Genomic DNA, 25035 nt, shown 5'->3' with positions numbered 1-25035 from the left:
TATTTTCAAAATCTGACACGACAGGTGGATTAACAAAAGGCTAAGCTGTGTTTTCCTATATTGCACTTATGATTTCATGAATATAAATATTTTTAGTAATATTGTTTGAATGTGGCGCTATGCAATTCAGCAGTTGTTGATGACAATTATCCCATTAACCATGAAGGTGATGAAGGTGATGGAAATGCATTTGGCAGTTGATCTACTTCAATTCGGTAAATGGCACTGTGTGCTCTTTTCAAAGGATGGATCCCAGCCGGTTCAGGGCTATGGGATACAGGGGGTCGCGAAGCTATAGACAAAATCCAACTTTAACGTGTACACCGCTTCGGACAGAGAGGACTAAGCTACGAACGCCCAATCGTTGCCAAATTTGCTTAATTTAAAGGTCTGTACTGCAGCGTCAGCTGTGCCACCAGAGACTCTGGGTTCGCGCCCAGAATCTGTCGTAACCGGCCGTGACCGGGAGGTCCGTGGGGCGACGCACAATTGGCCTAGCTAGCGTCGCCCGGGTTAGGGAGGGGTTGGCCGGTAGGGATATCCTTGTCTCATCGCGCACCAGTGACTCCTGTGGCAGGCCGGGCGCAGTGCGCACTAACCAAGGTTGCCAGGTGCTGGCGGGCATTGGGATGACAACCCAACTCGGGATGAGGAGGGCTTTTAGCGGGTGGAATAGTAGGGACCAATTGGAGGTTTAGTTAGTAGCAATGCAAATATCATGGTACAGCTATATAGACAGTCAATCATCATGCTACTTTTTAATGGAACGTTTACAAACATATTTTGATAACAAGAATTGAAAGTTGTCTCATTATAGTAAGTGGTGAAATAAATATAGCCAGTTACAATTGTAATGGCCTAGCTGTAACGATTGTCGTCCTCCTCGTCTGAGGAGGAGTAGGAAATATCAGACCAATGCGCGGTGTGGTATGTGTTCATGATGTTTATTTGCCTGAACACTGAAATACAAAATAACAACGTGAATAAACGAAACTAACGACGTGGTGCCTTTAGAGCGGCGACACTCGCCGCCAACCTCGGACTGGGGACCCTAGCAGCGGGCCCCGAATGGACGGGAGATTCCGGCAGCGCCGGAGTGAAGGGCGATTCCGGCAGCGCCGGAGTGAAGGGCGGCTCTGGCAGCTCCTGACTGACGGGAGGCTCTGGCAGCTCCTGACTGACGGGAGGCTCTGGCAGCTCCTGACTGACGGGAGGCTCTGGCAGCTCCTGACTGACGGGAGGCTCTGGCAGCTCCTGACTGACGGGAGGCTCTGGCAGCTCCTGACTGACGGGAGGCTCTGGCAGCTCCTGACTGACGGGAGGCTCTGGCAGCTCCTGACTGACGGGAGGCTCTGGCAGCTCCTGACTGACGGGAGGCTCTGGCAGCTCCTGACTGACGGGAGGCTCTGGCAGCTCCTGACTGACGGGAGGCTCTGGCAGCTCCTGACTGACGGGAGGCTCTGGCAGCTCCTGACTGACGGGAGGCTCTGGCAGCTCCTGACTGACGGGAGGCTCTGGCAGCTCCTGACTGACGGGAGGCTCTGGCAGCTCCTGGACGGGAGGCTCTGGCAGCTCCTGACTGACGGGAGGCTCTGGCAGCTCCTGACTGACGGGAGGCTCTGGCAGCTCCTGACTGACGGGAGGCTCTGGCAGCTCCTGACTGACGGGAGGCTCTGGCAGCTCCTGACTGACGGGAGACTCTGGCAGCTCCTGACTGACGGGAGACTCTGGCAGCTCCTGACTGACGGGAGACTCTGGCAGCTCCTGACTGACGGGAGACTCTGGCAGCTCCTGACTGACGGGAGGCTCTGGCAGCTCCTGACTGACGGGAGGCTCTGGCAGCTCCTGACTGGAGGGAGACTCTGGCAGCGCTGGACAGGAGGGAGACTCTGGCAGCGCTGGACAGGAGGGAGACTCTGGCAGCGCTGGACAGGAGGGAGACTCTGGCAGCGCTGGACAGGAGGGAGACTCTGGCAGCGCTGGACAGGAGGGAGACTCTGGCAGCGCTGGACAGGAGGGAGACTCTGGCTGCGCTGGACAGGCGGGAGCACCTGGAGGAAGGAGACGGAGAGACAGCCTGGTGCGTGGGGCTGCCACCGGAGGCCTGGTGCGTCGAGGAGGAACCTGATGGACCGGACCGTGAAGCCTGTGCCCAGGGTCCCTCTCCGTCCAAAATCTCCTCCCATGTCCAGGAGTCCAGAACTCGCTGCTGCCCGATACCACGCTGCCTGGTCCTTGGATGGTGGGTGATTCTGTAACGATCGTCGTCCTCCTTGTCTGAGGAGGAGTGGGAAATATCGGACCAATGTGCAGCGTGGTACGTGTTCATGATGTTTATTTGCCTGAACACTGAAATACAAAATAACAACGTGAATAAACGCAACTAACGAAACAGTCCCGTGTGGAATAAACCCTGACACGGAAAATTAATCACCCACAAAACACAGGTGGGAAAGGCTACCTAAGTATGTTTCTCAATCAGAGACAACGAACGACACCTGCCTCTGATTGAGAACCATACAAGGCCAAACACATAACCACAACATAGAAAAAGGAACATAGACTACCCACCCCAACTCACGCCCTGACCATACTAAAACAAAGACATAACAAAAGAACTAAGGTCAGAACGTGACACTAGCAGATAATAAGAAAAGACAATCAGTGTTTACCTGTCTAAAAGAGAAGGAATATAATATCTATTGTTTACAGGAAAACCATTCAACAATTTCAGATTGCGTTTTGTGGAAAAAGAACTGGGGGGGCAAAATATATTTCTCCCATGGGCAAAGAAATTCAAAAGGGGTGATGGTTTTAATTAACAATAATTTTGATCCAAATGTGCAAATTGTCCAAACAGATCCTCAAGGTAGATGGATTATTTTAAATATGTTATTGGACAATAAACAGATATGGCTTATTAACCTATACGGTCCGAATAATGATGATCCAAGCTTCTTTGGAAATATATATAAGAATTTATCAAATCAACAAGCAACACTAGACTCTATTATTATGGTGGGAGATTTTAATACGGTCTTAAATACCTCTATGGACCGGAAAGGAAATCACACTACAAACTATCACTCTCAGGCACTTAAGGAAATCATGAATGTCATGGATATATTGGAATTAGTGGATATATGGAGACTTAAATACCCTGACCTAGTGAGATATACATGGCGGAAGCTTAATCAAGCTAGTCGTCTTGACTACTTTCTTATGCCATTCTCTCTGGCACCAAAAGTTTAATTGGAACACCGACTGCGAGACAGGCCTAATTGCCCAACATCAGTATTGCTCTTATGGCTGAATGGAAGCAAGTCCCTGCAGCAATGTTACAACATCTAGTGGAAATCCTTCCCAGAAGAGTGGAGACTGTTATGGCATCAAAGGGGAGACCTACTCAATATTAATGGCTATCATTTTGAAATTAGATGTTCAACGAGCAGGTGTCCACGTACTTTTGGTTATGTTGTGTATTTTAGAAGCTTTTCACTGACAGCCGCAACTCAATCCGCTAGACCTATTGCCATGCACACACTACCCAAATTGCGGACTTTCCAAACATACTTGTGATTTGATCCAATCTACAGATATTTTTTAAGTAAGCTAATGATCCTCTGTGGCTATGTCATGCTACCGGTTGAAGTATTTTGAATGATTTGATTTAGACAGGAGTAATTATATACTTTTTGGCGAATCAATTTACTGCCAACTATATGTAGCCCATGTATCTGATGCTGTCTGCACAAAAATAGTATGACAAGCCATAATCTTTTGGTCCATACACCATCAGAAACATGGTCTACACATACTGAGACAGAGGTGCGGTCTCGGTCAAACAAATTATCAATATTTAAATATTTTCTTCGAACAGGCAAAGAGGTAAGGTAGGGCAGGCCAGGCCCCATAAGACCCGCCCATAACACCCTGCACACCACACACACACCTCTGGGGTCTGGGAAACTCCTTTCATGGCTAGGCATTCAGTCAACCATTCAGACCTTCAGTCAGCAAACCAGTCAGGGATATTGACGAGCTTGTTGCTTGTTGTGCTTTCATTGAGGCAGTGATTTCTGAAGCTATCACAATTCTGTCAGTGGCAGTGAACTCAGCATGGTTGGTGGAGGCGAGGGTGGGTGGGAGGTGAGGGTGGGTGGGAGGTGAGGGTGGGTGGGAGGGAGGGAGGGAGGGAAGGAGGGAGGGAGGGAAGGAAGGAGGGAGGGAGGGAGGGAGGGAGGGAAGGAAGGAGGGAGAGAGGAGAGAGAGAGAGAGAGAGAGAGAGAGGGTGGTGCCTCCTCAGAGAAGATCATAGTGCAGAGAGTAACAACACGAGCAGGGTGAGACTCGCACTTGGAAGAGAACGGATAATACCAACCTTCGCCTCTCTGAAAGGAACAGCTGGGTTTGATTTATGAAACGGAAACAAACAGATTCAATGATTGAAGGAGTCACATCATAAAAAACAATTGCTATTTGCTGTCAAGGAGATATACCTAGATATAAGCTACCGAGAGAGGTTGGCTATTGGTGAGCAGGGTTGTTGGTTAACGGTAGGTTTATAGAGCACGAGCGCTGAAATAAGCCGAAGAGGGAGCGTTTTCAGAACCTTGGATAGAGCACGCGAGCGAGCGGGACCATGGCTCCAATGGTGACGAAAGAAATGCAGATTGGTAAGTAGCTGGGATGGGAAAAAGGTCTTATTTGAGTGGGAGCAGCCAATAGTTGGTGGGAGAACTCGGGAAGCCCCTGTGTCTGTTATTTTGGTTGGTAATATTCAGTTGCGTCAAAAATGGTACCCTACTCACTATTTATTAAATGTATTTATCCTTTATTTATTTAGTAGATCATATTGAAAATATCCTGTCATGTCCTAATGCACTGGGATTGCCTACCCAGTTTGTGCTCTGACACTAAGCTAAGAATATCTATTTGTGTTGCTAACTAACCAAGCACCCCAGTCACTCATCTGATAATCATTAATCAGTTAGATAAATCAATAAGCAAGTGAATCACTGTCTTCAAATCGCCATGACATCTAAATGTTTATGTCAAAAAGGCATTTTCTCTATTCATATTCAGTACATGTCATGACTCTATATGGGCCTTGATTAGTCAGTCATGTATTGGAGGAGTCACAGATTGTACTGTTATTATATGACAGTGTGATGTCTCTGGCACCCTATTCCCTATATAGTGCAATACTTTTGACCAGTGTCCGTATGGAATAAGGTGCCATTTGTGACACGACCCGAGATTGTGTTGTTATGCTGTCTCTGACTCAGACAGTGCATCAGTCAGTCAGCCAGTCAGTCATTCAGTCTATTAGTAATTAGTATTAAGCAGTGGGATTCTGACACAGCTTGTCATTACATTCATCTACAGACCTAGTAAGACAAAGGAAGCTTCCACACATTCACACACACACAGAGAGACACACACTCAACAGACAGACATTAGATCAACAGGAGGGAGGGACAGTTACAAAAACATGACAAAATGATTAATTTATCTTTCTCTCACTCCCTCCTCCTTCTCCCCTACTCTCTCTGTCCCCCCCCCCCCCCCCCTTCTCCATAGCAGAGGTGCCGGTGAGTGTTGCCGTGGTGAGTGTGTTTGGCCTAGTGTCCTGCGTCTCCATCTTCGCCTGGATCTGCTGCCAACGTAAGAACACCAAGTCCCAGGGGACAACACCCTACAAGTTCATGCACATGCTCAAAGGCATCGACATCTACCCAGAGAGCCTCAGCGACAAGAAGTTAGACAGCAAGATCGACGTCAACGGAAACTGTAATGTCACCAGCACCAATGGTAAACAACAACAACAAGTGGCCTCCAGCCCAGCAGAGGGCAGAACGGCCCTCCACCTCGACCTGGAAAAACAACAAGACCTGAACGACAACTTCACCAAACCTCCACACCCCAAAGTCCAGATCCACACCAAGGTCCGCAGCTCCCCAGACTTGGACCTCCCAATGCCCCACCCAGGGTTCACCCAAACTGGGGTTAGAGACCTGGCCCTGGTCTCCCCCACCAGTGGCAGTCTCTCCAGCCAGGCCACCACCCAAAACCAAGGGGACGCGGACCACAACAAACCCCAGGACGGAGGCCCCGATGTCGGCCTTGGGACCCTCCACTTCTCCCTGGAGTACAACTCAGAGAAGAAGGCCTTCGTGGTTCACATTAAGGAGGCCCACGGGCTGACTCCGACCGACGATCAGTCCCTGACTTCTGACCCCTACATCAAGCTGACCCTGCTGCCTGAGAAGAAGCACCGGGTCAAGACCCGCGTCCTGAGGAAGACTCTGGACCCGGTGTTCGACGAGACCTTCAGCTTCTATGGGATCCCAATGGTCCGCGTGCAGGAGCTGTCGCTCCACTTCATGGTGCTCAGCTTCGATAGGTTCTCCCGTGATGAGGTTATTGGCGAGATGCTCATCCCATTGGCCGGGATCGACCTGACGGAGGGGCGTGTCCTGATGAGCCGCGAGATTATCAAGAAGAATGTCAGGGTAAGTGATAGTTACTTGGTTCATCATCATCATTATTATAATAGTCATCATTATAGTAATTATCATAGTAAGTCATCATCATCCCCATCATCATATTCATCATTCTCAGCTTTTACACCTTCACTACTATTAGAGTACAGTAAAACAACCGCTCTCCATTCTAGCTCTGAGGGAATCATGATTACAATGACGGTGCACTATTAGTGTCTAATAGAAATTCTGCTTGGCATAATAACCCTTAGCATAATATGAATTAAATCCTCTTTGTAGTGAGAGTTTATACCTACAGTAATATGTAATATGATAATACAGCCTCCTGTAGTTAAATGTTGCAGGGTACTAATGGAATAATACAGTGAGAGTCCCAAATGGCACCCTATTCCCTATAGTGTACTACTTTTGAGAGGACCTAAATGGCTCTTGTCAAAAGTGGTGTACTATATAGGGAATAGGGTGCCATTTTGGACGCATCCCACAGTTTATGAATGTTATAAGATTGCAGATACCATTGTGTCTTTAGAATCTCTAGATCATTCTAGAATAGATTATTCTAGAATTGATACTGATATTCTATCCTCTATGCAGCGCTGGGCTGGGCTGTTGCTGTCTTTTCCATATGATAGGTGAGGAGTAGTACTACGGTGAAGGGAGAGAGTTGTAGGATCTATTGAATTGTATTGTACTGTGTACATTGGCGAGGGAGCGAGAGAGTGAGGCATATGTCTTGTGTAGTGTTGTGTGCCAAGCTTCTAGACTATTCTACGCTGCTGGTAAACCTGACTTCTCTCTCTGCTGCTGCTCTGCTGCTTAGCAAAGGGACTGAGAAAAGGGCTTGGTTGTATTGTTGTTTCTTGGAGAGAAGAGTTTATGAAGAGTTTATGTCCAAAATGCTATATCTACCAATTTTTAACATTTGTGTTTTTTTCATCATAATTGTTTGTTTATGGGTACCTTCATGATTGTAAAATATTACTGTTCTCAGATTTTTTTTATAATAGATTTTAGATGTGTATGAAAATGTTTTTTTGTTGCTAAATGCTATATAACATTGTTTAGCTGTAATGGAATGTTTGTATCCTGTATAGTTGACTGTGATATGTGATTTTCTCACATTTATATCTAAAGATGAATGCACTCACTGTAAGCCGCTTGTCACGTCCTGACCATAGACCATAGCCTGTATTTTCTATGGTAGAGTAGGTTAGGGTGTTTAGTCTAGTTTATTATTTCTATGTGGGGTTCTAGGTTTATTTTTCTATGTTGGTGTTTGTGTATGATTCCCAATTAGAGGCAGCTGGTAATCATTGTCTCTAATTGGGGATCATACTTAAGTTGCATTTTTTCCACCTGTGGGTTATGGAATATTGTTTATGTTTAGTTGCTGGTTAGCACGGCATTGTCGTCACGGTTCGTTTATTCTTTATTTTGTTTTGTATTTGCTTAAAGTTTCACTTTCATTCAAATATGTGGAACTCAACATACGCTGCTGCTGCGCCTTGGTCCGACCATTATTATTACGAACATCGTGACACCGCTCTGGATAAGAGCATCTGCTAAATAATTAAAATGACAAATGTAAATGTTTTACTTACAAATCTCATGTTACTGTATTGCTTTATTTAAAACATATTTAAAACAAACATATTGATGCCACAAATGTATCATTTCCAAAAAATAAAATACATAAAATATATAGTTATTTGTTACATTTGACTGTGTGTAACCTAGTATTACTAATTTCTCTGAAAGTGAGGCTTTACAGTGACTTCGGAAAGTATTCAGACCCCTTTACTTTTTCTACATTTTGTTACTTTACAGCCTTATTCTAAAATTGATTAAAATATACAGTACCAGTCAAGTTTAGACACACCTACTCATTCCAAGGTTTTTCTTTATTTTTTTTCCACATTGCTATGAAATGCCAAGATTGTGCAAAGCTGTCATCAAGGCAAAAGGTGGATACTTTGAAGAATCTAAAATATATTTTGATTTCTTTGACACTTTTTTCATTACGACATGATTCCATATGTGTTATTTCATTGTTTTGATGTCTTCACTATAATTCTAAAATGTAGAAAATAATGACAATTCAGAAAAACCCTTGAATGAGTAGGTGTGTCCAAACATTTGATTGGTACTGTGTATTTTTTCTCAGCAATCTACACACAATACCCCATAATGACAAAGCGAAACAAGTTTTTATTTATTTTTGCTAATTTATTAAATATAAAAAAACGAAATACCTTATTTACATAAGTATTCAGAACCTTTGCTTTGTGAGTCGAAATTGAGTTCAGGTGCATCCTGTTTCTATTGATCATCCTAGAGATGTTAGTACATCTTGACTACATGATTTGGAAAGGCACATACCTGTCTATATAAGGTCCCTCAGGGTACCAAAAAATGTCTGCTGCATTGAAGGTCCCCAAGAACACTCTGGACTCCACCATGGTTAAATTGAGAAGTTTGGAACCACCAAGACTCTTCCTAGAGCTGGCCGCCCAGCCAAACTGAGCAATCGGTGGAGAAGGGCTTTGATCAGGGAGGTGACCAAGAACCCAATAGTCACTCTGACAGAGCTCTAGAGTTCCTCTGTGGAGATGGGAGAATCTTCCAGAAAGACAACAATCCCTGCAGCACTACACCAATCAAACCTTTATGGTAGAGGGAAGCCACTCCTCAGTAAAAGGCATATGACAGCCTGCTTGGAGTTTGCCGAAAGGCACCTAAAGAATCTCAGACCATGAGAAACACGATTCTCTGGTCTGATGAAACCAAGATGGAACTCTTTGGACTGAATGCCATGCGTCATGTCTGGAGAAAACCTGGCATCATCCCTACGGTGAAGCATGGTGGTGGCAGCATCATGCTGTGGGGATGTTTTTCAGAGGCAGGGACTGGGAGACTAGTCAGGATCGAGGCAAAGATGAACAGGGCAAAGTACAGAGAGATCCTTGATGAAAACCTGCTCCAGGGCGCTCAGGACCTCATACTGGGGCAAAGGTTCACCTTCCAACAGGACAATGACCCTAAGCACACAGCCAAGACAACGCAGGAGTGGCTTCGGGACAAGTCTCTAAATGTCCTTGAGTAGCCCAGCCAGAGCCCGGACTTGAACTCGATCAAACATCTCTGGAGAGACCTGAAAATAGCTGTGCAGCAAAGCTCCCAATCCAACCTGACAAATCTTGAGAGGATCTGCAGGGAAGAATGGGAGGAACTCCATATACAGGTGTGCCAAGCGTGTAGCTTATTACCAAAGAAGACACAATGCTTTAATCGCTGCAAAAGGTGCTTCAACAAAGTGCAGTAAAAAAAGTAAAGGGTCTGAATACTCATGTCAATGTGATATTATTATTATTATTATTATTTTTTTTTTTTTATATGTTTGCAAAACTTTCAAAAAAACTGTTTTTGCTTTGTCATTATATAGGGTATTGTGTCTAGATTGATGAGGGTAAAAAAAACAATTGAATCCATTTTTGAATAAGGCTGTAATGTAACTAAATTTGGAAAAACTCAAAGATTCTGAATACTTTCCGAAGTCACTGTATAGCATTTAGTAAAAATAAATACGTATCTGTCTCTCTGAAATGTAACTATAAAGTGATACATTTTAAACAAATACATGTCTGTCATTGGACAACCCCATACCAGTACTAGATACTGCAAAAACACACCAATCTCATTCATAACTTCTTTCTTTTCTTTAACCTCTTTGGGCTAGGGGGCAGTATTTTGATGTCCGGATGAAAAGTGGGCCCAAAGTAAACTGCCTGTTACTCAGGCCCAGAAACTAGGATATGCATATTATTAGTAGATTTGGATAGAAAACACTCTTAAGTTTCTAAAACTGTTAACATAATGTCTGTGAGTATAACAGAACTGAAGAAACCCTGAGGACAAACCATCCAAAAAATAATAATTCGGCCTACCATTGTTTTCAATGGCTGTCTCTTTTATTACAATGCAAAATCCTCTCAGATTGCAGTTCCTAGGGCTTCCACTAGATGTCAACAGTCTTTAGAAAGAGTTTCAGGCTGGTTTTGGGAAAATTAGTTAGAAATTGTGGTTTTTCTAGGTGGCTCTAGTGTTTCCATGCTCGTGGATGTTGTCTAGCCGTAACAGGTTTTAAACAATAAACATAGATATATACAGTGGGGCAAAAAAGTATTTAGTCAGCCACCAATTGTGCAAGTTCTCCCACTTAAAAAGATGAGAGAGGCCTGTAATTTTCATCATAGGTACACTTCAACTATGAAAGACAAAATGAGAAAAAAAAAATCCAGAAAATCACATTGTAGGATTTTTTATGAATTTATTTGCAAATTATGGTGGAAAATAAGTATTTGGTCACCTACAAACAAGCAAGATGTCTGGCTCTCACAGACCTGAGAGGAGGAGAGGCTCCTCTGTCCTCCACTCGTTACCTGTATTAATGGCACCTGTTTGAACTTGTTATCAGTATAAAATACACCTGTCCACAACCTCACAGTCACACGCCAAACTTCACTATGGCCAAGACCAAAGAGCTGTCAAAGGACACCAGAAACAAAATTGTAGACCTGCACCAGGCTGAAAGACTGAATCTGCAATAGGTAAGCAGCTTGGTTTGAAGAAATCAACTGTGGGAGCAATTATTAGGAAATGGAAGACATACAAGACCACTGATAATCTCCCTCGATCTGGGGCTCCACGCAAGTTCTCACCCCGTGGGGTCAAAATTATCACAAGAACGGTGAGCAAAAATCCCAGAACCACACGGGGGGACCTGGTGAATGACCTGCAGAGAGCTGGGACCAAAGTAACAAAGCCTAGCATCAGTAACACATTACGCCGCCAGGGACTCAAATACTGCAGTGCCAGACGTGTCCCCCTGCTTAAGCCAGTACATGTCCAGGCCCGTCTGAAGTTTGCTAGAGAGCATTTGGATGATCCAGAAGAAGATTGGGAGAATGTCATATGGTCAGATGAAACCAAAATAGAACTTTTTGGTAAAAACACAACTCGTCGTGTTTGGAGGACAAAGAATGCTGAGTTGCATCCAAAGAACACCATACCTATTGTGAAGCATGGGGGTGGAAACATCATGCTTTGGGGCTGTTTTTCTGCAAAGAGACCAGGACGACTGTTCCGTGTAAAGGAAATAATGAATGGGGCCATGAAATCACACATGCAAGATAGCAAATTGAAGCTACACTTGTTGTGAATCCAGCCAACATGTCAGATTTCAAAAAGGCATTTCGGTTAAAGCAAACAATGCTATTATCTGAGGATAGCACCATAGTAAACAAAGAGAGAGAAGCATATTTCAACCCTGCAGGCGCGACACAAAACGCAGAAATAAAAATATAATTCATGCCTTACCTTTGACGAGCTTCTTTTGTTGGCACTCAAATATGTCCCATAAACATCACAAATGGTCCTTTGGTTCGATTAATTCCGTCAATATATATCCAAAATGTCCATTTATTTGGCGTGTTTGATCCAGAAAAACACCGGTTCCAACTTGACTACAAAATATCTCAAAAGTAACCTGTAAACTTTGTCAAAACATTTCAAACTACTTTTGTAATACAACTTTAGGTATTTTTTAAAGTAAATAATCAATCAAATTGAAGACGGGATGATCTGTGTTCAATACCGGAGTAAAACAAACTGTAGCTAGCTTTCTGGTCACACTTCTCTATTTAACAGTACACTTCAAGTTACCCTCCTTCAAGATGGCCGTACTTCTTCATAACACAAAGAAAAAATCTCAAACAATTTCTAAAGGTTGTTGACATCCAGTGGAAGCAATATGACCTGCAAGAAGTTCCCTTAGAAATTTGGATTCTCAATGAAACCACATTGAAAAGAGAGTGACCTAAAAAATAAAAAAAATCTGAATGGTTTGTCCTTGGGGTTTCGCTTGTTATGTTATGTTATACTCACAGACATGATTCAAACAGTTTTAGAAACACAGTGTTTTCTATCCAAATCTACTAATAATATGCATATCTTATCTTCTGGGGTTGAGTAGCAGGCAGTTGAATTTGGGCATGTATTTCATCCGGACGTGAAAATACTGCCCCCTGTCACCAAGAAGTTAAACAAAGGGCGCTGTGAATTATGGGCCTGCTCTGAAATATGTGATAGTTGGCTTCTAAACGAGTTGAAAAAAGTGGGTTTGGTGTCAGAATGGTATCTAATCGACTGATGGACACTGACTTGCTGACTGACTTGTACATTTGCAATATGTTTAACCTTTCTAGCGCAGGCGTTCCGCTAGCGGAACCCCTCAACAACATTCCACTGAAAAGGCAGTGCATGAAATTCTAAAATATTTTTCTGAAATATGTAAACCTACACACATTAACAAGTCCAATACAGCAAATGAAAGATAAACATCTTGTTAATCTACCCATCGTGTCTGATTTTAAAAATGCTTTACAGCGAAAGCACAACATATCATTATGTTTGGTCATAGCCAAGTCAAAAAAAACACAGACATTTTTTCAGCCAAAGATAGGAGTTACAAAAGGCAGAAATATAGATAAAATTTATCACTAACCTTTGATGATCTTCATCAGATGACACTCAAAGGACATCATGTTACACAATACATGTATGTTTTGTTAGATAATGTGCATATTTATATCCAAAACTCTCAGTTTACATTGGCGCCTTACGTGCAGTAATGTTTTGATTCCAAAACATCCAGTGATTTTGCAGAAATACTCATACTAAACATTGAGAAAAGATACAAGAATTCACAGAATTAAAGATAGACTTCTCCGTAATGCAACCGCTGTGTAGATTTCAAAAAAACTTTACGGAAAAAGCACAATCTGAGAACGGCGCTCAGAGCCCAAAACAGCCAGAGAAATATCAGCCATTTTGGAGTCAACAGAAGTTAGAAATAACACCATAAATATTCACTTACCTTTGATGATCATCCGAAGGCACTCCCAGGAATCCCAGTTCGACAATAAATTACTGATTTGTTCCATAAAGTCCATAATTTATGTCCAAATAGCCACTTGCGTGTTCAGCCCACTAATTCATCTTCCTGAGGCGCAAACTTTCGAAAAGTTCCATTACAGGTCGTAGAACAAGTCAAACGATGTACGGAATCAATCGTTAGGATGTTTTTAACATAAAACATCAATAATGTTCCAACTGGAGAATTCCTATGTCTGAAGAAAAGCACTGGAACGAGAGGTGACTCAAAGAGGTCTCATGAGCCCTCCTTTCTTGTAGAATCTTCAAACCAGTTTCTAAAGACAGTTGACATCTAGTGGAAGCTGTAGGGAGTGCAACTTTATCCATATCCCACTGTGTATTCGGTAGGCCAAACTTTGAAAAACTACAAACAAAATGACAGACTGAAATCAAGACTAAAAATGGCATTACCATAATCTCAAGGCCGTGCCGGGTTCAACGAGATGCCCCGCTTGACCGTAGCTTGCTCGGTCTAAGCACAGTGACCGTGAAAAAAAGTAGGCCCAAAATGAATCCTGGCCCTAAATTGCAGGTGCTTTTGGGGGACAGAGAGAGAGAAAATGTCTGCTCCAAGCTTTTGCGCATGAAAAACTCTGTTGGCTCCCAGCCATCCACTGACGGGATGTAATCGTTCTCGCTCATTTTTCAAAATAAAAGCCTGAAACTATGTCTAAAGACTGTTCACACCATGTGGAAGCCATAGAGAAATCTGGTTGATATCCCTTTAAATGGAGGGAATTGCATGCAATGGAACAGGGAGATTAGTTTATTTTATGCACGTCCTTGTTGGATTTTCCTCAGGTTTTCGCCTGCAATATCAGTTCTGTTATTCACAGACAATATTTTGACAGTTTTGGAAACTTTAGAGTGTTCTCTAACCTAATCTGACAATTATATGCATATTCTAGATTCTGGGCCTGAGAAATAGGCAGTTTCATTTAGGTATGTTTTTCATCCAAACATCAAAATACTGCCTGCTACACACAACAGGTTAACGTAAAGACTTAAAACTCAGGATTCTGTAAAAGCCTACCCCAATGAGGATATGTGTTTACTTTCAACTTCCTGTGCAAACCGGAAGTGCCTTAAATTGTGGTCAGAGGGGCTGTTTCGAAGGGTTAAAAAGGTCAGATCTTTCCAAAACTTCATATGTGTGATTAGGCAACCATCATGAACTGTAAATCAGTCATTTTTCCCAACAGATGTCAAAGAAAAAACTCTCACACACATACACACACACATAAATCTTGGCCAGGTCGCAATTGTAAATGAGAACTTGTTCTCAACTTGCCTACCTGGTTAAATAACGGTGAAAAAATAATAATAAAAAAATTAATGATGGAGTGACGCAGTGCGGGGCTTAAAGACACACAGAGCCTGCAATGGCATTACCATAATGTCAATGCCGTGCCGAGTTCAACGAGATGCACCGCTTGACCGTAGCTCGCTTGACCGTAGCTCGCTTGACCGTAGCTCGCAGTATTTTTGAGGATGTCAAATTCGTGATGGTGATGGCCTTTTTAAAATCTGACACAGCGGCTGGATTAACAAGAAGTTAATCCTTAAACCGATGTATAACACTTGTATATTTTATGAATGTTTATTATGAGTATTTCTGTATTCTGAAATTGGCACTCTGCAATTTCACCGGATGTTGGTAGCGTCCCACTTGCCCATAAGAAGTTTAACAAACCTCCAAACCAGCTTCAATGCCATACAACACTCCTTCTGTGGCCTCCAACTGCTTTTAAATGCTAGTAAAATTAAATGCATGCTCTTCAACCGATTGCTGCCCACACCCGCCCGTCCGACTAGCATCACTAACTCTGGACGGTTCTGACTTAGAATATGTGGACAACTACAAATACCTAGGTGTCTGGTTAGACTGTAAACTCTCCTTCCAGACTCACATTAATTAAGCAACTCCAATCCAAAATTAAATCTAAAATTGGCTACCTATTTTGCAACAAAGCCTCCTTCACTCATGCTGCCGAACACACCCTCGTAAAACTGACTATTCTATCGATCCTTGACTTAGGCGATGTCATTTACAAAATAGCCTCCAACACCCTACTCAGCAAACTGGATGTAGTCTATCACAGTGCCATCCGTTTTGTCACCAACGCCCCATATACTACCCACCACTGCAACATGTATCCTCTCGTTGGCTGGCCCTCGCTACATATTCGTCGCCAAACCCACTGGCTCCAGGTCATCTATAAGTCTTTGCTAGGTAAATCCCTGCATATCTCAGCCTACTGGTCACCTTAGCAACAACCACCAGTAGCACCCGCTCCAGCAGGTATATTCACTGGTCATCCCCAAAGCCAACACTTCCTTTGGCCGCGTTTCCTTCCAGTTCTCTGCTGCCAATGACTGGAACGAATTGCAAAATCACTGAAGCTGGAGACTTCTGCCTCCCTCTCTAACTTTAAGCATCAGCTGTCAGAGCACTTACCGATCACTGTACCTGTACACAGCCAATCTGTCAATAGCACACCCAACTCATCCCCATATTGTTATTTATCTCCTTTCTCTTTTGCACCCCGGTATCTCTACTTGCACATCATCATCTGCACATCTATCACTCCAGTGTTAATGCTAAATTGAATTTTTTTGCCTCTATGGCCTATTTATTGCCTTACCTCCCTAATCTTCTACATTTGCACACACTGTACATATATTTTTCTATGTGTTATTGACTGTACGTTTGTTTATGTGTAACTCTGTGTTGTTGTTTTTGTAGCACTGCTTTACTTTTCTTAGCCAGGTCACAGTTGTAAATGAGAACTTGTTCTCAACTGGCCTACCTGGCTAAATAAAGTTGGAATAAAATAAATGAAAAGTCCGGAGACTGAGATGGCCATTGCAAAATGTTGATTCCTTTTTAAAATGACCTGATCAGTTTTTCACAACAAAACACCAGAAAATTGCCAAAAAGTGTTGTACCACCTCACCTGCATTTACACTATGTTTTGACTATTTTGTTCAACGTATCTTTTGAAAAAAAAATATTTTAAAAGGAATCAACATTTTGCAATGGCCATCTCAGTCTCCGGACTTGAACCAATTTGAAAATCTGTGGTCTGAATTGAAGCACAGATGAAGGATATCAATGATCTGGAAAGATTTGCTAAAGAGGAATGGTCTAAGATACCTCCCAATGTTTTCTTCTCATAAAACATTTTAGAACAAGGCTCAGTGCCATTATCCTCGCAAGGTAACATATTGAAGACAGGGGTGCCAATAATTTTGACCCCTTATCTTTTTTAGAAAAAGGTTTTACTTGTCACTTTTTCTCTGAGAAATTCTATTGCTATGAAATAATATAATTTTCCCTTTTTTGCCATATATTATAGCTCAGTAATTGTATTTTTTTTGCTCATCTTTATCAAGGGTGCCAATCATTTTGGAACTGACTGCATATATCTCTACTTTATAACTTGGTGTAAATATCACAGTTCATCATCATAATGTCAGTGAAAACACAATCTTCCTCGTCACTAGTCAGTACCTTGCTCGGGTCTCGAAGTTTTGATATTATGGTGGGGAATTTCTCTCTCCATCTCTGTTTATAGAGGAGTGCAGGTCCAGGGGAGCTGCTGTTGTCTCTGTGTTACCAGTCTACCACCAGTACTCTAACAGTCGTGGTGCTGAAAGCTCGCCACCTGCTGAAGACCGACAACCACAGGCCCTCAGGTACATACAGACCCCCCTCCCCCACACAAACACACACATGCAAATGTAAGTATGTACACAAGCATGCACACACGCGCACACACACACACACACACACATACACAAATCATGTATACAAACGTCCTCATTGAAATAATGCTTAATTCCTCCTGAAAAGTTATGAAATTAAAAGCTATTTTATCATGTACACTTGCATGCCTTTGGTATGTCATAGAATAAAACAAATAAGCTGTGAAAATAGATTAATTATTGCTTATTCTACAAAGATATTCTAAAATGGCGCAACACATTTGTTGGTACCCCTTAGAAAAGATAATAAATAATTGGATTATAGTGATATTTCAAACTAATTTGTTTCTTTAGTCAGTATCACACGTCTATAATCTTGTAATCAGTCATTCAGCCTATTTAAATGGAGAAAAGCAGTCGTTGTGCTGTTTGGTATCATTGTGTGAGCCACAGTGAACATGGACCAGAGAAAGCAAAGTAGAGATTTGTCTGGGGAGATCAGAAAGAAAATAATAGACAAGCATGGGAAAGGTAAAGGCTACAAGACCATATCCAAGCAGCTTGATGTTCCTGTGACAACAGTTGCAAATATTATTAAGAAGTTTAGGTCCCAACCTCTCTGGGCACGGCCGCAAGAGGAAAATCGACCCCAGATTGAACAGAAGGATTTTGGGAATGGTAGAAAAAGAACCAAGGATAACTGCCAAATAGATACAAGCTGAACTCCAAGGTGAAGGTCAGTTCCTGATTGCACCATCCGTCACTTTTTGAGTGAAAGTGGGCTCCATGGAAGAAGACCCAGGAGGACTCCACTTTTGAAAGAAAAACATAAAAAAGCCAGACTGGAATTTGCTAAAATGCATATTGACAAGCCACAATCCTTCTGGGAGAATGTCCTTTGGACAGATGAGTCAAAACTGGAGCTTTTTGGCAAGTCACATCAGCTCTATGGTCACAGATGAAAAAATGAAGCTTTCAAAGAAAAGAACACCATACCTACAGTGAAACATGGAGGAGGCTCGGTTCTGTTTTAGGTATATTTTGCTGCGCCTTGCACAGGGTGCCTTGAATTTGTGCTGGGCACAATGAACTCTCAAGACTATCAAGGCATTCTGGAGCGAAGCGTACTGCCCAGTGTCAGAAAGCTCGGTCTCAGGCGCAGGTCATGGGTCCTCCAACAGGATAATGACCCAAAACACACAGCTAAAAGTACCCAAGAATGGATATCAACAAAACATAGGACTATTCTGAAGTGGCCTTCTATGAGTCCTGATCTGAATCCTATCGAACATCTATGGAAAGAGCTGAAACTCTGAAAGTCTCATTGAGAGCTACATATTTTTTTTTATTGCAGTGATTGCCTCTAAAGGTTGTAGCAAGAAAATATTAGGTTAAGAGTCCCATATTTTTTGTCCATGCCATTTTCATTTGTTTTATTATTTACAATATTATGTTGGATAAAAAAAATCTAAAACAAAGTCTGATTTCTATTAAATTTGGAATCAACAATGGTGGATGCCAATTACTTTTGTCAGTTTCAAGTTATTCCATAGATAATTGTGCATTCTTAATTTTTTTGTGGAGGGGTACCAACAAATTTGAGCACATCTGTAAAACTTGTATTGCTGATGTATTGGCCATTGAGAGGCTTTGAAGTCACCGGTTAGTCATATTGGCACTCCCCAACAGGAGCAGTCCTCCAGATGAACAAATGGAATTCTGCAGTATTTTAATTAAATGTTTCAAGGACAAAATCTTACATGTATTACAGTATATACAGTACCAGTTAAAAGTTTGGGCACACCTACTCATTCAAGGATATTTCTTTATTTTTACTATTTTCTACATTGTAGAACAATTGTGAAGACATCAAAACTATGAAATAACATATATGGAATCCTGTTGTAAGCCAAAAAAGTGTTAAACAAATCAAAATATATTTTATATTTGAGATTCTTCAAAGTAGCCACACTTTGCCTTGATGACAGCTTTGCACACTCTTGGCATTCTCTCAACCAGCTTCATGAGGAATGCTTTTCCAATAGTCTTGAAGGAGTTCCCACATATGCTGAAGACTTGTTGGCTGCTTTTCCTTCACTCTTCGGTCCAACTCATCCCAAACCATTTCAATTGGGTTGAGATTGGGTGATTGTGGAGGCCAGGTCATCTGATGCAGCACTTCGTCACTCTCCTTGGTCAAATATCCTTTACACAGTCTGGAGGTGTGTTTTGGGTCATTGTCCTTTTGAAAAACAAGTGATCGTCCCACTAAGTGCAAACCAGATGGGATGGCATATCGCTGCAAAATGTTGTGGTAGCCATACTGATTATGTGTGCCTTGAATTCTAAATAAATCACAGACAGTGTCACCAGCAAAGCACCCCCGCACCATCACACCTCCTCCTCCAAGCTTCACGGTGGGAACCACACATGCGGAGATCATCCGTTCACCGACTCTGCATCACACAAAGACACGGCGGTTGGAACCAAAAATCTCAAATTTGGATTTATCAGACCAAAGGACAGATTTTCCATTGATGTTTTGTCCATTGCTCGTATTTCTTAGTCCAAGCAAGACTCTTCTTCTTATTTGTGTCCTTTAGTAGTGGTTTCTTTGCAGCAATCCGACCATGAAGGCCTGATTTACGCAGTCTCCTCTGAACAGTTGATGTTGAGATGTGTCTGCTACTTGAACTCTATGAAGCATTTATTTGGGCTGCAATCTGAGGTGTAGTTAACTCTAATCAACTTATTCTTTGCAGCAGAGGTAACTCTGGATCTTCCTTTCCTGTGGCGGTTCTCATGAGAGCCATGGTTTTTGAGAGTGCACTTGAAGAAGCTTTAAAAGTTATTGAAATTTTCCAGATTGACAGACCTTCATTTCTCTTTGCTTATTTGAGCTGTTCTTGCCATAATATGGACTTGGGTCTTTTACCAAATAGGGCTATCTTCTGTATACCACCCCTACCTTGTCACAACACAACATATTTTCTCAAACACATTAAGATGGCAAGAAATTCCACAAATGAACTTTTAACAATGCACACCTGTTAATTGAAAAGCATTTCAGGTGAATACCTCATAAAGCTGGTTGAGAGAAGGCCAAAGTTGTTCAAAGCTATCATCAAGGCAAAGCTTGGCTACTATGAAGTAGTAGTAGTAGTATTTTGATTTGTTTAACACTTTTTGGTTACTACATGATTTCATATGTGTTATTTCCTAGTTTTGATGTCTTCACTATTATTATACAATGTAGAAAATAGTAAAAATAAAGAAAAACCTTCAATAAGTAGATGTGTCCAAACTTTTGACTGGTACTTGACTGGTTTTTGTAGTGGGGACAGTAACATAATTAACAAAACAAAGTATATATTTTTTAATGTTTATCTCACATAATATAATTATAAAGTATGCATTAAGGTGTCTGTAATATAATACATGTGCCAAGATGGAGGCATGGACTCTTCAACAGAACGCCCCCTATCAGTCATCTAGCGTATATATAAATAATTGACACATATATATGAATAGACAAAACCATTGATCACGTGACACCATTCATTCCTATGTGTAGAATCAATAGTGCATTTGAAGCCAAGAAAGTCAGTTTTAGCATTCTAAAATGTTATCTCATTGGGGAGATGTATGTAGGCATCAGAGGAAGCTGGTGGGAGCTATAGGAGGACGGACTCATTGTAATGGCTGGAATGGAATAAATGGAACGGTATCAAACACAAACATATATAAACTACATGTTTGACTGCATTCCATTAATTCCATTACAATGAGCCCTTCCTCCAATAGCTCATCCCACCAGCCCCCTCTGGTAGACATAAAATGTGCAGTATGAGCTACTCCAGGAAGTGACGTTATAGGCTCAGTGCTGACCCCTCTCATTGAGTAGCTCAAGTTGAAGCCTGACCGGGGTACTACAGGCTGCCATTGGCAACTAAATGATCCTTATAACTTCTGTGTGCGATAATAGATTCTAATTATTACTTTTTACACGGAAACTGACCACGAAGATTGCCATTATATTGAATGGTGAATCCTGTTTTCTGCAAACAATGCCTGCATTACGGCAGTCAGTCTTGAACTTTGTGGCTTCAATAAGAGGGCGCAGTCATTCTCACCTGACACACACATACAAAAATATAAGTATGCACACACGTAAGAACATACTCATACACACAAGAATGTGCACACACAGATACGTACGCGCACACAGAGACATGCACACACAGACCCAGGATACTAGGAACAAAATGATTCTCTCAGTAATGAGACACTCAGCCCCTTCAGGAGTACTTATGGGCTGAGTTTCCAAATGGCACCCTATTCCCTACATAGTGCACTACTTTTGACCAGAGCCAGTGGGCCCTCGTCAAAATTAGTGCGCTATTTAGGGAGTAGGTTGTCATTTGGGACACATACCAAATACTCTTATACAAGTTGTAATGACAGAGACTGAGGTAATGTAATCTTGTAATCTTGTAATAAAAACACTTTACATAAAACAGAGTCTTAGCCATACCACAGTGTTTGGTCACACTTTCTTTGGATAGTCCGGATAGTACTACCAACAAACTGAGCCAGTCAATGCCACACACACGCATGTACATGTATACCACCGTATTGATCCTTGTGTAAATCCAAATTCTATGAATTCTATTCACTCTGCCTCTCTCTCTCTCCTTCATCTCATCCCTTCCTACATCCCTCCTTCCTTCCCACTCTCCTTCCCTCCAGACCCATATGTGAAAGTCAACCTCTTTAAAGGGAAGAAGCGTGTCAGTAAAAAGAAGACCCATGTGAAAAAGTGTTCCCCCAACCCTGTGTTCAACGAGCTGTTTGTGTTCGACATGGCCTCTCAGGAGGGGCTGAAGGAGACCAGCATAGAGCTCCTGCTCATGGACTCTGAGTCTCCACCAACCAGGCGGGGGGACTCCTCCCATTCCCCCAATCCCATCTTGGGGCGCCTGATCCTGGGTACGGCTTCTGCCGGCACCCCCGGGGAGCACTGGAGGGAGATCTGCGACCACCCGCGCCGGCAGATTGCCAAGTGGCACATCTTGTCCGAAGACTAGGGTTTTTGTTGAGGCTTTGCCGTCAAGGTTACAGCGGAGCTACGGTTATTTGGGGGGAGGGGGTAGGGTGTGTCGACAGCGACGGGCATTGCCTAACAACAGGTAGATTTTAACGTGACCAACACCCAAGGAACTATTGATAAGTGAAAGGGGGAGGGGTGTTCATTCTAAATGATGTAATTAATCAATCAATCAATCAGTTATTCCATCAATTTATCGATCATTGAAATTGTTTGGTTATGGTGACCGAGAAACCCAATCATTCCATGATCCCATAGACTGTCACCACAACGACCCCCGGCAATGCAGCTCTCTATCTCCATGGCAACATCATCTGATCGTCACGGCAACCTTGTGCAGTGCAGAATGTCCTAGTAACTGTCGCTAACTTCTACTATTACTACTATAAACATTACTCCTTTGTACGACAAAAAAACATTTTATTATTACTACTGATGTATAAAGATGTGGATTATCAAAACATTATTTTATAAATATGCTATCTTTTATTTATCAAATGTTATATTTATTTATTTTTTCGTTTTTGTACTCTTCTGAGTGAGTTCCTGAGTATGTTTTGTAAGTAAAAGTGGTATTTCATATCATTGCATCCCAGAGGGGCGAGACAAGCCTAAATTAGGTGACAGAAACAAAGCTTGGATTGCATAAAGGACATTGTGCTTGTGTATTTAGGTCAGAAGGGATGAGAGGCATTGTGTATTCTGTCTTTTCTGTGAGCACAAAGACAGCTTGAAATGTACATGTACCTTAATATAAAACATGGCAAGTTCTGAGAAAAGCACCTCAATCGGTTGTGTTTTATTTCAATGTTTCACAAAAACATCCTTAAAATACACTAAGTTTAACATCCTGTACACAAACCATGCACCCTGAACTCCAATTCCCAGTTTTCCTGTGCAGAAAATTATAACGTTTCAGAATCTAATGAATGTTCTAGAAATAAATAAACATTCTAGAATCTAATGAACGTTCTTGAATCTAATGAACATTCTATATAATCTAGTCAATATATTCCCTTCAATTCCACTGGCCTGTCCTTAGAAAACCTTGAAGATGACATCACTCCCTCCCTGAGAGGATGATGTAATCAGTGAGAAGGTAGCTACTCTCAGATGATATCATGGCACTGTAGAATTTAATATCAGCTAAGTGCTGCACGATGAGGTACAGTTGGCACAGCGCCCACACTTGTTCCCTTCCTCCCTCACTCTCTCCCTCATGCTCTGTCTCTATTTTTGACTCTTTGCTATCCATCCTTGCTCTCCTTATCTCACTCTCTTTTTCTCTCTCACTCTCCAATTAGCGTCATTAGCATCAAGACTATACCATATCTAATACTTTTATTACTGTACATTGCATTTTAGTTACTGTTTATACACACTGAATGTTTATTTAAATACTGGATTCTTGACATACACAATAGTATGTGGACACCCCTTCAAATTAGTCGATTTGGCTATTTCAGCCACACCAGTTGCTTACAGGTGAACAAATCAAGCACACAGCCATGCAATCCCCATAGACAAACATTAGCAGTAGAATGGCTTTACTGAAGAGCTCAGTGACTTTCAACGTGGCACCATCATAGGATGGCACCTTTCCAACAAGGTAGTTTGTCAAATTTCTGCACTGCTAGAGCTGCCCCGGTCAACTGTAAGTGCTGTTATTGTGAAGTGGAAATGTTTAGGAGCAACAACGGCTCAGCCACGAAGTGGTAGGCTACACAAGCTCACAGAACAGAGCTCACAAATCGTCTGTCCTCAGTTGCAGAACGCACTACAGAGTTCAAAAATGCCTTTGGAAGCAACCTCGGCACAATAACTGTTCCCCAGGAGCTTCATGAAATGGGTTTCCATGTCCGAGCAGCCGCACAGAAACCTAAGATCACCATGCCAAGTGTAAGCATGAGTGGTGTAAAGCTCACCTCCATTGGACTGAGTGGAAACACATTTTCAGGAGTGATGAATCACGTTTCACCATCTGGCAGTCCAACGGATGAATCTGGGTTTGTCAGTTGCTAGGAGAACACTACCTGCCTGAATGCATAGTGCCAACTGTAAAGTGTGGTGGAGCAGGAATAATGATCTGGGGCTGTTTTTCATGGTTTGGGCTAGTCCCCTTAGTTCCAGGGAAGGGAAGTCAACACTACAGCATACAATGACATTCTAGACAATTCTATGCTTCCAACTTTGTGGGAACAGTTTGGGGAAGGCAGTTCCCTGTTTCAGCATGACAACAGACTTGGTTTGTCGAGATCGGTGTGGAATAACTTGACTGGCCTGCACAGAGCCCTGATCTTAACCCCATCAATGAATTGGAACTCCGACTGCGAGCCAGGCCTAACCGCCCAACACCAGTGCCCGATCCTCACTAATGCGTGAGGCTGAATGGAAGCAAGTCCCCGCAGCAATGTTTACACAGGTAAGCCTTCCCAGAAGAGTGGAAACTGTTATAGCAGCAAAGGGGGGGACCAACTCCATATTAATGCCCATGATTTTGGAATGAGATGTTTGACGAGCAGGTGTCCACATACTTTTTTCATGTAGTGTATATACTGAACTGCTGTACATACATATGTTAGTATACAGCGCCTTCAGAAAGTATTCCCATCAATTGACTTTTTGCATTATAGTCTGAATTTAAAATTGATTAAATTGAGATTTTGTGTCACTGGCCTACACACAATAACCTGCTTTCCAATAGACACTAGGAGACAAATT

General features: G+C 42.3%; 1 protein-coding gene across 2 annotated transcripts; it reads left to right on the top strand.

Annotated features, from left to right (window-relative positions):
- The first annotated feature begins 4316 nt into the window (after positions 1-4316).
- On the top strand, positions 4317-23096 carry LOC139378793 (synaptotagmin IV). 2 transcript variants are annotated; one of them, XM_071121297.1, is made up of 4 exons: positions 4317-4676; positions 5587-6515; positions 17078-17198; positions 21957-23094. In XM_071121297.1, the coding sequence occupies exons 1-4, from the start codon at positions 4643-4645 to the stop codon at positions 22292-22294; spliced, it is 1422 nt and encodes a 473-aa protein (XP_070977398.1). In that variant the 5' UTR covers positions 4317-4642; the 3' UTR covers positions 22295-23094. The 2 variants fall into 2 exon arrangements, with proteins under 2 accessions (XP_070977398.1, XP_070977397.1); XM_071121296.1 differs by having other exon boundaries at positions 4346-4676; positions 5584-6515; positions 21957-23096.
- Positions 23097-25035: the final 1939 nt, after the last annotated feature.

The sequence above is a fragment of the Oncorhynchus clarkii genome, chromosome 21 (assembly GCF_045791955.1).
Source record: "Oncorhynchus clarkii lewisi isolate Uvic-CL-2024 chromosome 21, UVic_Ocla_1.0, whole genome shotgun sequence".
In the NCBI taxonomy this organism is placed as follows: domain Eukaryota; kingdom Metazoa; phylum Chordata; class Actinopteri; order Salmoniformes; family Salmonidae; genus Oncorhynchus; species Oncorhynchus clarkii.
The sequence above is the reverse complement of the archived record's forward strand: the minus strand, read 5'-3'. Positions and strand labels throughout refer to the sequence as shown.

Coding starts and splice junctions, on each gene's coding strand:
- LOC139378793 (XM_071121296.1), top strand. CDS start 4,643: ATGGCTCCAATGGTGACGAAAGAAATGCAGATTG. Junction 4,677..5,583: donor GACGAAAGAAATGCAGATTG/GTAAGTAGCTGG, acceptor CCTTCTCCATAG/CAGAGGTGCCGGTGAGTGTT. Junction 17,199..21,956: donor CGACAACCACAGGCCCTCAG/GTACATACAGAC, acceptor CCTTCCCTCCAG/ACCCATATGTGAAAGTCAAC.